The sequence below is a fragment of the Pelodiscus sinensis genome, chromosome 17, assembly GCF_049634645.1.
Source record: "Pelodiscus sinensis isolate JC-2024 chromosome 17, ASM4963464v1, whole genome shotgun sequence".
Classification (NCBI taxonomy): Eukaryota; Metazoa; Chordata; order Testudines; family Trionychidae; genus Pelodiscus; species Pelodiscus sinensis.
The window spans coordinates 39486088-39499951 of record NC_134727.1 but is presented as its reverse complement, the minus strand read 5'-3'; the positions used below and the strand labels follow the sequence as shown (position 1 = coordinate 39499951).

At 43.5% G+C, this 13864-nt stretch overlaps 1 protein-coding gene across 2 annotated transcripts; it reads right to left on the bottom strand.

Annotated features, from left to right (window-relative positions):
* Positions 1-732: 732 nt before the first annotated feature.
* On the bottom strand, positions 733-13768 carry THG1L (tRNA-histidine guanylyltransferase 1 like). Of its 2 annotated transcripts, XM_075900629.1 has the most exons (6): positions 13325-13768; positions 11141-11317; positions 9819-9988; positions 8330-8418; positions 6817-6924; positions 733-2408 (listed from the first exon to the last, which is right to left on the bottom strand). In XM_075900629.1, exons 1-6 carry the CDS (start codon positions 13513-13515, stop codon positions 2250-2252), a joined length of 894 nt encoding a protein of 297 aa, XP_075756744.1. In that variant the 5' UTR covers positions 13516-13768; the 3' UTR covers positions 733-2249. The 2 variants fall into 2 exon arrangements, with proteins under 2 accessions (XP_075756744.1, XP_025034827.1); XM_025179042.2 differs by lacking the exon at positions 13325-13768 and having other exon boundaries at positions 9819-9984; positions 11141-11279.
* Between the last annotated feature and the right edge of the window lie 96 nt (positions 13769-13864).

Below are 13864 nucleotides of genomic sequence, written 5' to 3'. Positions count from 1 at the left end.
TCTGGGGCCTCAGAAGGGGCGGGGCTAGAGGCAGCCAACCCTCAGCACCACCCCTCTGTATCCACCAGACCACATCACATAAGGCTTCACCAGCAATTTAAGGACTTGGGACTCAAGCCATGACTGCTGTCACCCTAGCTGGGGCAGCAGCCCACAGCCATGGGCCTTTTTAAGTTGCCAGGCCACAGCACAGCTGCCCTCTTTCCCTGCATTGGCAGCCTTGAGTATAAAGTGCTCTGAAGCTACATGTGGATGATAAGCATTATCGACTGGAACCACATTCTCAACAAATTATCTTTCCCCTTTATTCCAGAGTGAAAAATCTAAATGGTACTATCTTTTGTTCAAGATCAAACCATCATATGAAAAGAGCCCTCCAGCACCTCCTTGCTGGATACTGACATGAGAGACACTGGAATGCAACAGAGTTTATATCAAAGACCAAAAAAAGGTGCAGGAGAGCTCACAGATGCTAGAAGTCTCTAAATAATGTTGATATAATGATTCAGAATAAAAGATGTGCTGCCTACCCCACAATCCCCAAGTCTCCCATTTCCTATTAGTTGCTTGATGATCATGTATCCATACTACACATTAAGAAAATGAGATCATATACACTATCTTTTAAGTGCTTATTACCGTATCCAGCTGGCTTGACTGTATAATTTTCTTTAGGCCTAGACCTATCACATTAAAAGCTGTGGGGACAGAGGGAAATGGCCACAGTAGTAAGACATTTTGACTCTAAACTTTTATTAGAGCTTTCCAAACAAGTATTTGAATAAATAGTTTTAAAAAAACATTGTACTGGGGTAAATTAGCTCCCATCTTGGGGAAAGGAGAAGAGAAGTGGCTTGAATGTTAATTATGAGTCACAATAATGAGTGTCAACCTTCGTTAGTTACTGGAGTTGCTCCTTGCTTTCATTGTCTGGGCCCAGCCCTAGCCTGGGAAGCATGAACAATCCCTTACCAAGCACTAGTCAACACCGTTTTACCAGATCTAAAGGGTTGTGTGTAAGCTTAAAAGCTTGTCTCTTTCACCAATGGCAGTTGGTTCAATACAAGATACAATGTCCCTATCTTGTCTCTGACCGGTTAAACCAGTAGAGGTAAAATCATCTTGAAACCAGTAGAGGTAAAATGGGACTGTTTCTAGTGTGGATTCTTGTACATCAGCACTCTGATATAAGCACATGTATAGCTTATTCCCCTAAGTATACTGGTATAATTGTGTCCACACTAGGGACTATACTAATTTCTACTTAAATATTCCTCTAACCAAAACAGTTAAATCAGCACAAATCCTGTGTGTAGGTCAGGACACCAACTTCCTTCAGGTACACATACACCCTGGTAATTTCCCACTAGCCACTCCATGACTCATCTCTGCCTCTTCCTGTAGCGGAAACAGTCATCGATCAAATATGAGTAACATAAGCCGACTGTAAGCAATAAAATCTTTTCTCTTTCTGTGCTGCTGGTTTCCCTAATCCTGGCCAGCAGGATCCAGAGGGTTTCCCAGCTAGCATAACAATGAGAGCATGACCTCCTACTGTGATAGGGAGCTTTATTACAACATTTGGCCATTTGACCTTCACTAATAAACTCACAGTGATAATAAAGTCTGAAGAATAAACATGGGAGTAGAAGGGGAGAATTACATTTCTGCAGCTTTAAAAAAAGTACAAAAGTAATTTACACATGAGAAAAATCCATTAAAATTTGTTAAAGAAAATAGCTCAGCAATTTGTTGTATGTTCAGTATGAGCCTGAGATGTCGACTTCTAGAGAATTTTGTTAACTAAGCTTCCTCATCTGGAGCTTAATTCAAAGCACTATTCCAACTTTCCTTGTCTGTTTCAGAGACTAAAGCAAAGCTAAAGAAAATCTTCCTGCTGTTTTGAATTGGTCCAAACAGTAGATAGATTTAGGTAACCCTATAAAGCACCCTGTGACTTTAATGTGAAAGATGCTACATAAATGCATGATGCTCTTTTAATCAACGCAAATATGCATTTACAAAGGTTAATTCTGTCATTTTTATAAAAGTTCTTGCCCTTACATGATTTTAGCTTCTGCAGGCAGACACAGCTGCATGACAGGCAAGGACACCATTTCTAAGATATTATGGCTCAATGTGGATGCTGAATTACAAAATAAAATTAGCTCAGCCGCACCTCACTTCCCAGCAGCTCATGCAGATTAAGCTGTTCATTCTTATTTGCGCTAGAAGTCAAACTGGGAAGGTCAGCTATCAGCTAGGATTTCAGGATACTCCTCCCAGAACTGGTCCCCAATGATGTCACAGTGCAGTGGGACAGTTCTAGTCCTGGTTCGTGTCACTTCAACTTCCTTCTCTTCAGTTTCCTTTGGCAGTTTTATTCTCTTGGTAGTGACCTCGTTAACCTGCAAATATAACGAACACATGAGTATATTTATAAAAGGATTTTGAAGATTTCATAGATTGTTGGTTTTGTCTTGTTTACATATTAACAATAAGACCCACTTCTGCTTTTGTCCCTTCTGCTTCATTACAGGTTTTAGTTTTGTATCACAACCTGCAAATCTAGACATATGGGGTCACCCATGTACCAAAAATAAGTCATAGAAACAGAACAGTAGAAATGGAAGGAATCTCGAGAGGTCATCGAGTCCAGTCCCCTCCCCCCACGGCAGGACCCAGTACCATCTAGACTATCCCTGATAGATGTCTATCTAACCTGCTCTTAAATATCTCCAGAGATGGAGATTCCACAACCTCTCTAAGCAGTTTATTCCATTGTTTAATCACCCTGACAGGAAGTTTTTCCTAATGTCCAGCCTAAACCTCCCTTACTGCAGTTTAAGCCCACGGCTTCTTGTCATATCCTCACTAGCCAGGGAGAACAATTTTTCTCGCTCCTCCTTGTGACACCCTTTTAGATACCTGAAAACGGCCATCATGTCCCCTTTCAGTCTTCCCTTTCTAAACTATACAAACCCAATTCTTTCAGCCTTCCTTCATAGGTAATCTTCTCCAGACCTTTAATCATTCTTGTTGCTCTTCTCTGGACCTTCTCCAATGTCTCCACATCTTTCTTGAAATGTGGTGCCCAGAACTGGACACAATACTCAGCTGAGGCCTAATCAGAGCAGAGTAGAGCGGAAGAATGACTTCTCGTGTCTTGCTTACAACATACATGTTAATGTATCCCAGAATCATGTTTGCTTTTTTTGCAATAGCATCACACTGTTGGCTCATATTTAGCTTGTGGTCCACTATGACCTCCTAGATCCTTTCCTGCAGTGCTCCTCCCTAGACAGTTGCTGCCCATTCTGTATGTGTGAAACTGATTGTTCCTTCCTAAGTGGAGCACTTTGTATTTATCCTTATTAAACTTCATCCTATTTACCTCAGGCCATTTCTCCAATTTGTCCAGATCATTTTGAATCTTGATCCTATCCCCCAAAACAGTTGCAATCCCTCCCAGCTTGGTATCATCTGCAAACTCAATAAGTGTACTCTCTATGCCGATATCTAAATAGTTGATGAAGATATTGAACAAAACTGGTCCCAAAACAGACCCCTGTAGAACTCCACTTGTTATGCCTTTCCAGCAGGATTGTGAACCGTTAATAACTACTCTCTGAGAATGGTTATCCAGCCAGTTATGCACCCACCTTATAGTAGCCCCATCTAAGTTGTATTTGCCTAGTTTATAGATAAGAAGATCATGCGAGACCGTATCGAATGCCTTACTAAAGTCTAGGTATACCACGTTCACCGCTTCTCCCTTATCCACAAGACTTGTTATCTTATCAAAGAAAGCTATCAGATTGGTTTGACATGATTTGTTCTTTACAAATCCATACTGGCTGTTCCCTATCACCTTATTATCTTCCAGGTGTTTGCAGATTAATTCCTTAATTACTTGCTCCATTATCTTTCCTGGCACAGAAGTTAACTGACTGGTCTGTAGTTTCCTGGGTTGTTTATTTCCATTTTTATAGATAGGCACTATATTTGCCCTTTTCCAGTCTTCTGGAATCTCTCCGGTCTTCCATGATTTTTCAAATATGATAGCTAAAGACTCAGATACCTCCTCTATCAGCTCCTTGAGTATTCTAGGATGCATTTTATCTAGGGTTCCCAGACAGTTTCACAAAAAATACCGAACATGGCGGGGAAAAAACTGGGTGAGAAAAAAAACAAACAAACCAGGAACCAAAGTTGTTGAGCAATACCAATACTGGACACCTGGCAACCCTAATTTCATCAGGCCCTGGTGACCTGCACACATCTAACTGTTTTAAGTGATTTTTAACTTGTATGTTTTTATTTTATCTTCTAAACCTACCCCATTCTCACTAACATTCGCTACATCAGGCATTCCTTCATCATCAGACTTCTTGGTGAAGACCGAAACAAAGAAGTCATTAAACACCTTTGCCATTTCCAAATTTCTGGGTACTGTGTTTCCTTCCTCACTGAGCAATGAGCCTACCCTGTCTTTGGTCTTCCTCTTGCTTCTAATATATTTATAGAAAGTCTTCTTGTTACCCTTTATGTCCATAGCTAGTTTGAGCTCGTTTTGTGCCTTTGCCTTTCCAATCTTGTCCCTGCATACCTGTATTGTTCTCTTATATTCATCCTTTGTAACTTGTCCTAGTTTCCACTTTTTATGACTCTTTTTTTATTTTTAGATCATGCAAGATCTCCTGGTTAAGCCAAGGTGGTCTTTTGCCATACTTTCTATCTTTCCTATGCAGCAGAATAGCTTGCTTTTGGACCCTTTATAACGTCCCTTTGAAAAACTTCCAACTCTCCAGTTGTTTTTCCCCTTAGTCTTGATTACCGATGGGATCTTACCTACCAGCTCTCTGAGCTTACCAAAATCTGCCTTCCTGAAATCCATTGTCTCTATTTCAAGTCATATTGAAACAATTTTTTCAACCTAAACTCATGCTATGCAGATTGTCCATTTACAGGGCTTTGATACTGAATGGATCAGCTTAGAAGAGTGCTACTAATTAATGCTATATTGATGATTTTCACTGTAATTGTTTCAGGATGCATTTTTCATTCAGTATCTAAACCTGACATTTTTTTAGCTTGTCACATGAGTAGTTTCAGCAAGATAAAAAACTCAGATGGCAAGGTGTACATGAGCTGTTCACTCTAAACCAATCATTGAGATGACATTCTCTTAAAAAGACAAGCCTCCCTAGATGTATATTACACTATATGATAAGGCATTCATTTAAATACACAAATTAAATTATTTTATCAAAGATAAAGTGTTCATGCATGTTAGCTCACTAGATAATAAAAGAAGAGAAAGAATTGGTCGTTATCTCTGGGTCTGAAGAAAACTCCTACAAATACTTGGAAGGAATAGATCAGTTTGTATGAAAAAGTGTCTATAAAGCCCCCCAAAAGGTCTAATATTATCCAGGAAAGATGTGCAAGAAACAAGGAGACAAATGGAACACTCTCAGATGAATTCAGTTCACTAGGTAAAGTGCCATAAAAATTGCCAGCCACAAAAGAAAATGGAGTTAGTTATTAGTCATTCTTTTTATAAGTAACAACAAATAAGAACAGTGAGCAAATAACTGTGCTGGACTTTCAACCAACATTAGCTAGGCCATTATAAGAAGAAACACACCTACTTCACATCTATGCTAATAGCTTTTAAGACTAGAAGACACTATCTGAGCTGATCCCCTGAATAATTTAGGCCACAGAATTTCAGTCCTGCATCAATCCTATAACCTTGTTGAGCCAGGGAAACTAATGATACTGGACTAGCTCGCAAATGAAGAGATTTGCAAGTTATAGTTAAAGACATTCCCCTGTCAACAATAACTCTGTGTATGCATCATGCAGCAACACCTCATCCAAATAAAGGGAAATGATGATTGAGTTCAATGAGCTCAACAATTCTAATTCATGACAGAAGCATTAAGGTTCCAAGCCTGCACTGAGCTTTACATAAGTCCAAGTATTTTCTTCTGGATCATACTATATCAAACTGGGGGAAATAGTAATTCAAGTTTACCAAGAAATCTATAAAACATATGCATATTCATAGCTGATAATCAGTCTATTTATGGATAAACAGTCATACAGATATTTTGAGTCAGAATTCAGACATGAGTTTTCATAGTATTCAATTAGACACAGATACACCATAACACCTCAAAAGAACTATTACTCATTTTAACACCCATCGTTCACACATCCTTTTCCTTAGAATCTAGAATATATAGACTGTCACAGCCACAAGAAATTGAGATCATGACATTTAACCATAAGAAACATTGCGGGTGGAGGTTTGTGACCTGCACAAAACTTTTTATGATGTATATAGTTGTAGCACCTAGGAGTGCCAGCCATAGACCAGGCTCCCCTGGGGCTAGGTGCTATATGAACAGCAAACAACCCCAAAGAACTTGCAATTTAAGAACAAGACAGGAGACAACAGATGCTTACAGACAGATGGGAGAGTACAAAAACAATGAGACAATATTGGCCAGCATCTAGGCAGTGGTCCCATAACAACAGCCAAATTGTTGTCAATATTTTTGGAGGCACCATAGCAAAGGAGAGTTTTAAGGAGGGAACTGAAGGAGAATGAGGCAGATTTGCAATATTTATGGGGAGCTCCTCCCAAACAGAAGGAAAACACAAAGGTGCCTGTTTGAAAATGTAACACATGGACAATGGAGACTGACATCACAGGCCAACTGGAAGCAGGAGTCCACCTGTCTATATTGAATGAGAGATGGTAAGTAGTGTAGGGGAGTAGGCATGCAAACAAGATGCCTTTACCTTCTGCCATATTAGCACAGTTCCTTTCCTGTACATCAAGGGCTCATTGTTGTAGTTAATGTTGAATTCAGAAAATAAAATCTCATTCTTGTCCCCAGCCAAAGTTCCCTGAAATTGAGAGAAAGAAAACAATACGTGTACCTTAAAACCTACATTTATTTACAACTGTCCTTTCTATAGCTTAGAAACAAGAGGGGCAAATGCTGCATGTAAGTAATTAATAACAGCAACTAGGGATGTAAGCGACTAGTCAACTTATGATGTGACTAATCGCTCTCTCCTCCCTCCCCTCCCCTCCCCCCCGCTGCCTCTATTAGAGAGAGGTAGCAAGGTCGGAGGAAGGGGGGCAGCAAGAGCTGGTGCTGAGGGGAGCCAGTTTAAAAGCCGGTTCTTCACAGCACGGTCTCTGCAGGGGGCAGGGGAGGTAGAGGCACAGTGGGAAATGGTGCGAGCAGGGTCTGAAGTAGTCTCGGCACAACCGCGATTCTACTTTTGAAAGGTACAAGCCCAGTGGGGCTCTTGTACATTTCAAAAGCAGAAGCCTCACAGGGAGAGCTCCCTGCTCTCATGCTCCCTGCGAGACTTCAAAGGCAGAGGCGCCCTTATAGACTAATTGAATAGTCAATGGAAATCCCATTGACTATTCTATTAGTTAATTAATCTAAATTTAACATCCCTAACAACACCACCACGTATACAGGAGTTTTTAAATCTTCCAACAACTTTATTAACTTGTCATCCACACACTATCTCCACAAAGTAAGAAAGCACTATTCCCTATGGCAGAATGGGGACAGCTAAGCAAAGAGGTCTGTGTGTGCTTGATTTTTATATTTGTATACAATGAAAGAAGGGAGCACACCATTCTGTAAAGGCATGGAGAAGGAGAGAAAGTGATGTGCCTAAGACTACATATTGAATCACTGTTAGAGGTGGGATTAGACTTCAGGAATTGCTGTGTCTCAGTCTTACACCCATGCCACATCTCTTTTGAAGTCGGTAACATTTAATATATACATCAAGTATTTGAGCCCATTAATTATGAAAATAAAATGCTGTTTGGATTCTTATTAAAGTAAATTCTTTGCCAGTCAGGTTAAGGTCTTTACAACTCAGTAAAACAGAAATCCAAAACCAACACCATCTCCAGAAAAAAACAAGCATATATTGGGAAGAGATGAACTGGCATACTGTGAACACATAAGCAAGACATGGCAGCATAGGGCTGCATAATTGGAACTACTTGGGAACTGAGTTCCGCATAGGGATGTAAAAAAGATTTTAAAATAGTAACAGCGTCAGTGATTAAAATTTCACTGGTTACACGGTTAAATGCTCCTGACTCTGCTGGCACCCGGCTCTGCCGTTTCCCAGTGTGAAGGAACATCAGCTTATTTCTTAACCAGATGAACTCTTACATCTCTGGTTCTGCATATGTTCCTTTTACTATTAGGAATAAAATCTCTCCTTCTAGTTGATGTTAAAAAGACAATTCTTTAGAAGAAGTTTCTACCTGTAATCTCTCTTGTGCTTGCATTGGTGTCAAGCCACTTCGCTGAACAAGCATCCAAAACACTGTATTATAGAGGTTATTAACGTGGCCTGTAGAAATAGAAAATGGTATCAAAGACATAGATAACTTTTCAGAGAATGCTTTTTCACTCCCACAAATTCCTGCAGCTAGATTTTAAAAATGCCATTAGTATTAATTGTAGTTATGTAAAATCATTGTAATCCGATCTCGTGCTTTCTAACATCGTGGATCACAGGAATGGCCAGAAGATGAATTCCTCACAGCTACATATTGCACTTTATTTACCATTTATAAAATGCTGTAAGGCAATGGAGCTGACCTTCCTCTGAAACAAGAGGTGCTGACTAGTAGTTCTCAAACTTTTGTACCAGTCATCCCTTTCACATAGCAAGCCTCTGGCTAGGTCGACACTACAAACATAAATTGGAAAAAGGAACGCAATTTGCAGCACGCAAATTATGTATCTTTTTCCAATTTACTTCTGAAAGAGGCTTTTCTGAAATTTGACCTGTCTACATTGGGCCACATTTTGGAAAAAACCCTCTTTCAGAACATCCCTTCTTCATCGTAAAATGAGGTTTACAGGGATGCTGAAAAAAATGCAACCGCTTTTCTGAATTTTTTTCAAAAAAGCGGATGCGTTCCTTGGATGCAGCAGAGATTTTTCCGGGATACCAGAGGTATCCCGGAAAAGCTCTGCAATCTAGACATAGCCTCTGAGTGTGACCTCCTCCCATAAAAGACACTTTTAAATATATTTAAACACAATTATAAATACTGGAGGAAAAGTGGGGTTTGGATTGGAGGCTAGCAGCTTGCAACCCCCCCACGTAATAACCTCATGACCCCGAGTTTGGAACCCCTGGCACAGTCTTGAGATTAGCCTTGCAACAATGACCTGATCTAGCATGGAAAAATCATACACTTGTCATTTGACTACTGTAATTTTCCAACACGATATTGCTGAATCTGAATATTTACACTTCTCAGTTAAAAAAAAAAATTCAACTGAGGAGTCTAAAATTTCTGGTATTGAGCTTGTTTTCAGCATTTTAGTGATGATAATCTGATATCAACTATGGATCTCACATTATTAAAGGATGTGCTTGTAAAAACAATACAAATATTAACACATACAATGAGTAACTTCTCAGACAACATGTTGCTCTTTCTGAAAGTACCAGTGGAAGTTAAGAGGAATAAAAACACAAATAGGAATCTTTTTGGAAGAGTATTGTAGAATGTAAAATAATTTGCTTTCTAAGAATGTCAACCAACTTTTCTGCATCTTAACAGCTCTAAGGATATGTTATTAAACAAGTAAACTACAGTTCCTCTGCCATGCACCAGCAGCTTTTTCACTACGGAGTGTGCATATGTTCACAGGTAATAGGGGGTTAGAGATTGTTATAAGTTGTCATGCTAAAAATCAACAGTTCTCATTTTCCTGATATCTAAAGATACTTACAATCTGCTTGTCTCCAGCTGAGATAATCCTTTAAATTCTGGTTACTAGGGTATAACACAACTCGTCCATCAAATCCAGGTGGATACAGAAGTGGCTGGTCCTTAAAATAATCCTTCCAGTAGAAAACATAGCTGGAGGCAAACTGGGAGACGACGTGAGTCATGAACTTACTTGCAAACACAAAGCCAACAGAGACAGAAGAGAAACAGAGAATACATTAGACATTAAAACAACTATACCCAAATAATTACAGATAGAAAGGTATCAGTGGTAAGGCTTCTGGTGAACCACAGTGCTTCTAATACCATGGCTCTATGGACCACTAATGACAGGTAGCACTTTTTTGAGTGGTTGGTGGAATTAAATTAAGAACTCAACAATGGAGGTTGGAAAAGGAGATAGGTTACTAAAAAAAACTTCTTTTATAGAAGATGGCTTTTATTCCCCTTTTTGCTGTTTGCTTTTCTTTGTTTCAAAAACATCATACACAGAAACATAATATCAAATACACCTTAGCTAATTACAGGTGACCCCAACTTACGACTCCCCACATTTACGACTGCCCTGCTCCGGCTCAGCCTCTCAAGTCTACCTGCACAGTGAGCCACAGGGTCAGCCAGTTGCCCGCCGCCCCGGCCGGCTCTGGGCGCTTCCACCCGGCACAGCCCCGGCCGGCTCTGGGCGCTTCCACCCGGCACAGCCCCGGCGGCTCTGGGAGCAGCTCATGCCTCACCACTTCACCTGGCACAACTGGGGACTACAACTCCCAGAAGGCAAAGTGGGCCAGGAACGGAACCCCATTTATATCACTGCACCTATGGGAAATAAGGGTTCGACTTACAATGGTTCTCCAGGAACCAATTAGGTGGTAAGTACAGCAGTCACCTGTACAATTTTAGAGATAGATGTAACTATATGGACACACGAGCGAATTATGTAGTTTCCACCTAAATGTACAGGTAGCATCTGTACATGTGTAAGGGGACAGATAAATAATAGGTGCAAATGTCAGCTCTCAAAGGGTGCATCTACACAGCAGGGCTTATCTCAAAATATGCTACACAAGTTGAGCTATGTCAATTGCGTAGCTTATTTCAAAATAGAGCACTCTTCCTCTGACTTCCCTTACTCCTCATACAATGAGGGTTACAAGAGTCAGAGTAAGATGTCCTCCAGTTTGACAATATTTCAACATTATTTCGAAATAACTGCCTGCTGTGTAGACACGGACTAAGTTATTTTGAAATAATGCTGTTGTATAGATGTACCCAAAAAGAACTGTTAAACATTGGGAAACTAGTAAGCTCAAAAGAAGCAATTACCTTGATCTTCTTTTAAACCAGTTACTTTTCTTTTTAAAAACAAAGCTGTATTCATCACTCTGTCCATAAGCCATGACAATATCCTCCAGCTCTTGCATTACTGTCTGGGCACACTTAGTCATCAGATGGAGGGCACGGTCATCGTTGGGCTTACTGAAGCCATGCTGATCAGCAAAACTTTAAAGAAAAGAGAGGTCCAGAAGGAAATTATCCCAATAAAAACTACTTTAGAAACATCTAAGTACTTGTTTTCATCATATTTATTTCCTCAGAACATTGTTGGCATGGATGGGATGTTTGAAGTCAATGAACTCCCTCTCCCTGTCAAAAGACTATGAGAAAATCTTCCTGCTTCTGAGCCACATACACCAAAATCTCCTGCTCATCAAGATCAGACATTAACTATGTAACTGTCTTTAAATCAGTGTCTCTGTGTTATACAGAATCAATGGAAGGTGAAGGGCTTTTCACTATTATGTCACCTTTTTACTAAAGCACATTCAGACTTTATCTAATGGAGGGGTCACATCAGCAAGTTGAGCACGTCACTGGATTTGTACAAAATAAGAGTCAGTTGTGTATTATCAGCTGAGTGGTGCAGCCTGCGGAGACCATAAGCCTTGGAAAAAAGTGCTTCATCTGACCCTGAGCCGCCTGGGGGAGCAGCCCACAGCCCAACCTTTCCATAAGTCCCCTTATGAAAATGACCATTACTCTCTCCCAAACCCACATACTACCAAAATAAGTCATTCCATTGCACACATTTCTGTGTTTGGGGACAGAACGAGGAAACAAACAACCCACGACACACATAGAGTCAGGCTGCTTATTACTCTACATCTGTACTACATATGCTAGAGCAGCACTACAACAAGGCAGATTTGCTGCTGCAGCACCATATTGCAGGCTTCCATTGAGCCATCCCTCTAAGGCAGGGCTACTCAACCCATTGCCCACAGCCCATTTGTTTGCAACCCTCATTGTACAGGGAGTAAGGGAAGTCAGAGGAGTGCACTCTCTCAGACTTCCTGCTGTGTAGGCAGTGTCCAAAGCCAAAATAACCTATTTTGATGAAGCAACACAATTGACGTAGCTCAACTTGCATAATTTATTTCTGCTTTAGCCCTACTCTACAGACGTGCCCTAAGACAACAGCTACATAGGTAAAAGAATCCTTCTGCCAACTTTGCCGCATCTGCACTGGCGACCAGGTCAACCAGTGCTTAGGGCATGAAATTGTCACAGTCCTGAACAACGTAGCTAAGCTGAGCTAAGTTTTAGCAGTAGACCAGGCCTCAGACCCGATGGTAATGAGCACAGTACAAACACCTGTCCAGGAAAAAAAAAACCCATCTGTCCAACCCAGGGAATAAATGTTCCCATCATGGCAGTTCCACTCTCTCCTCCCTTGCACCCAGGCAACTGTCATGGCATTTCCTCACCTCCTGCAGTGGCTCCCAGCTGCCCTGAGGCCTATGATGGTGACACAGATGCTCTAGCACACAGGGATGTTCAATAAGGAGACGCGTGGGCAAAACCTGGCCGGTTTAAATCTTCCTGTTTGCATCTGATCCACCTCGCTCTTCTTCTTGTATTTCCCCCCAGCATCTGGGCCTTGCCCCACAGCTGCCCCGTCCATAGAGCCCGAAGCAAGGGGCGCTCCGTGAGGGGGGGCAGGGGGCCGCTCCGCTGCCAGGGCGGGCGAGGGGGCCCCGAGAGGGAGGGAGAAGGGGAACGGGGAGCCCTGAGGTCCCCGCACGCGCCCCCTAACCAGCCAGGGGGGGAGGCCGCTCCCGCTGAGCAGAGCAGCCCCCTGCCTGCGCGGGGGCGGGGCCCCCCGTCCGGTGGGAGGGGGGGGCGGCTGGCCGGTTAACCGATTGCAACGGAATCGTGTAACGGCTCCTTGCTGCCGCGCGCTGGCGGCCCAGCTCCTATCGCGGGGCGTGGAGCAGGCTGGGGGGGGGGGGGAGGCACGGGAGTCCCCTGTCCCCATGGCAACGAGGGGCTGCGCGCGCCCCCGTCCCGCGAAGGGACCCTTCGAGCCCAGCGCGCGCTCGGGGCCCGGGGCCGGCCGGAGACCCGCCCCCTGCCACCGCCCGTCCCTGCCATTGGCTCACGCGTCGGCGCGGCGCTGCCATTGGCTGAGGGCGGCTGCCCCTCCCGCAAGCGCCCCGCCCCTCGCACCGGTGGAAGTTGCGGCCGTCCAGCCGGGTGACCACCCAGCAGTTGGGCAGGCAGGTGTCGTCCGCCTCGAAGTCCCGCACGTACTCGAACTTGCTCTTCGCCATGGCGGCCCGGCCGCCGCTCAGCCACGCCTTCCGCCCGGGCCCACGCACGGCGGCGGCCCAGGCAACTCCCCGCCCCCACCCGCGCATGCCCGGAACCGGAAGTGAGCTCTGCTAGCCCCAGGCGGGACATCTCTATGGTGCAAGTCTTCCACGCGGGAGGGCTGCGGCTCTGGTCCCTGCCAGCCTCAGGGTGGCCCGGGATCTGCTGTGGGGGAGGGGACAGACCCCTGTTAGCTCCACTAGGCTCCCTCTGCAGCCAGCCGGGGTAGACGTTCGCACGACGCCCGTCCGCCGAGCGGCCCCTCTGAAGCGAGCGGCGCGCCCCTGACCCCTTGCAGGGCGGCGCGCGCGCGCGTCCAGCCGGGCTGCCGGCGCCGCGCGCCTTCCTCCCGGGGGTCGCCATGGCGACGCCATTGTGGCGCGTCGCCATGGCGAC

What these genes read in the sequence shown, in the direction of transcription:
- THG1L (XM_075900629.1), bottom strand. Translation starts at nt 13,515, where the DNA reads ATGCGCGGGTGGGGGCGGGGAGTTGCCTGGGCCGCCGCCGTGCGTGGG. An exon ending in GACGGCCGCAACTTCCACCG is followed by an intron (nt 11,318 to 13,324) that starts GTGCGAGGGGCG and finishes TTTTCTTTAAAG; the next exon opens with TTTTGCTGATCAGCATGGCT. An exon ending in CAGCTGGAGACAAGCAGATT is followed by an intron (nt 8,419 to 9,818) that starts GTAAGTATCTTT and finishes CTATTTCTACAG; the next exon opens with GCCACGTTAATAACCTCTAT.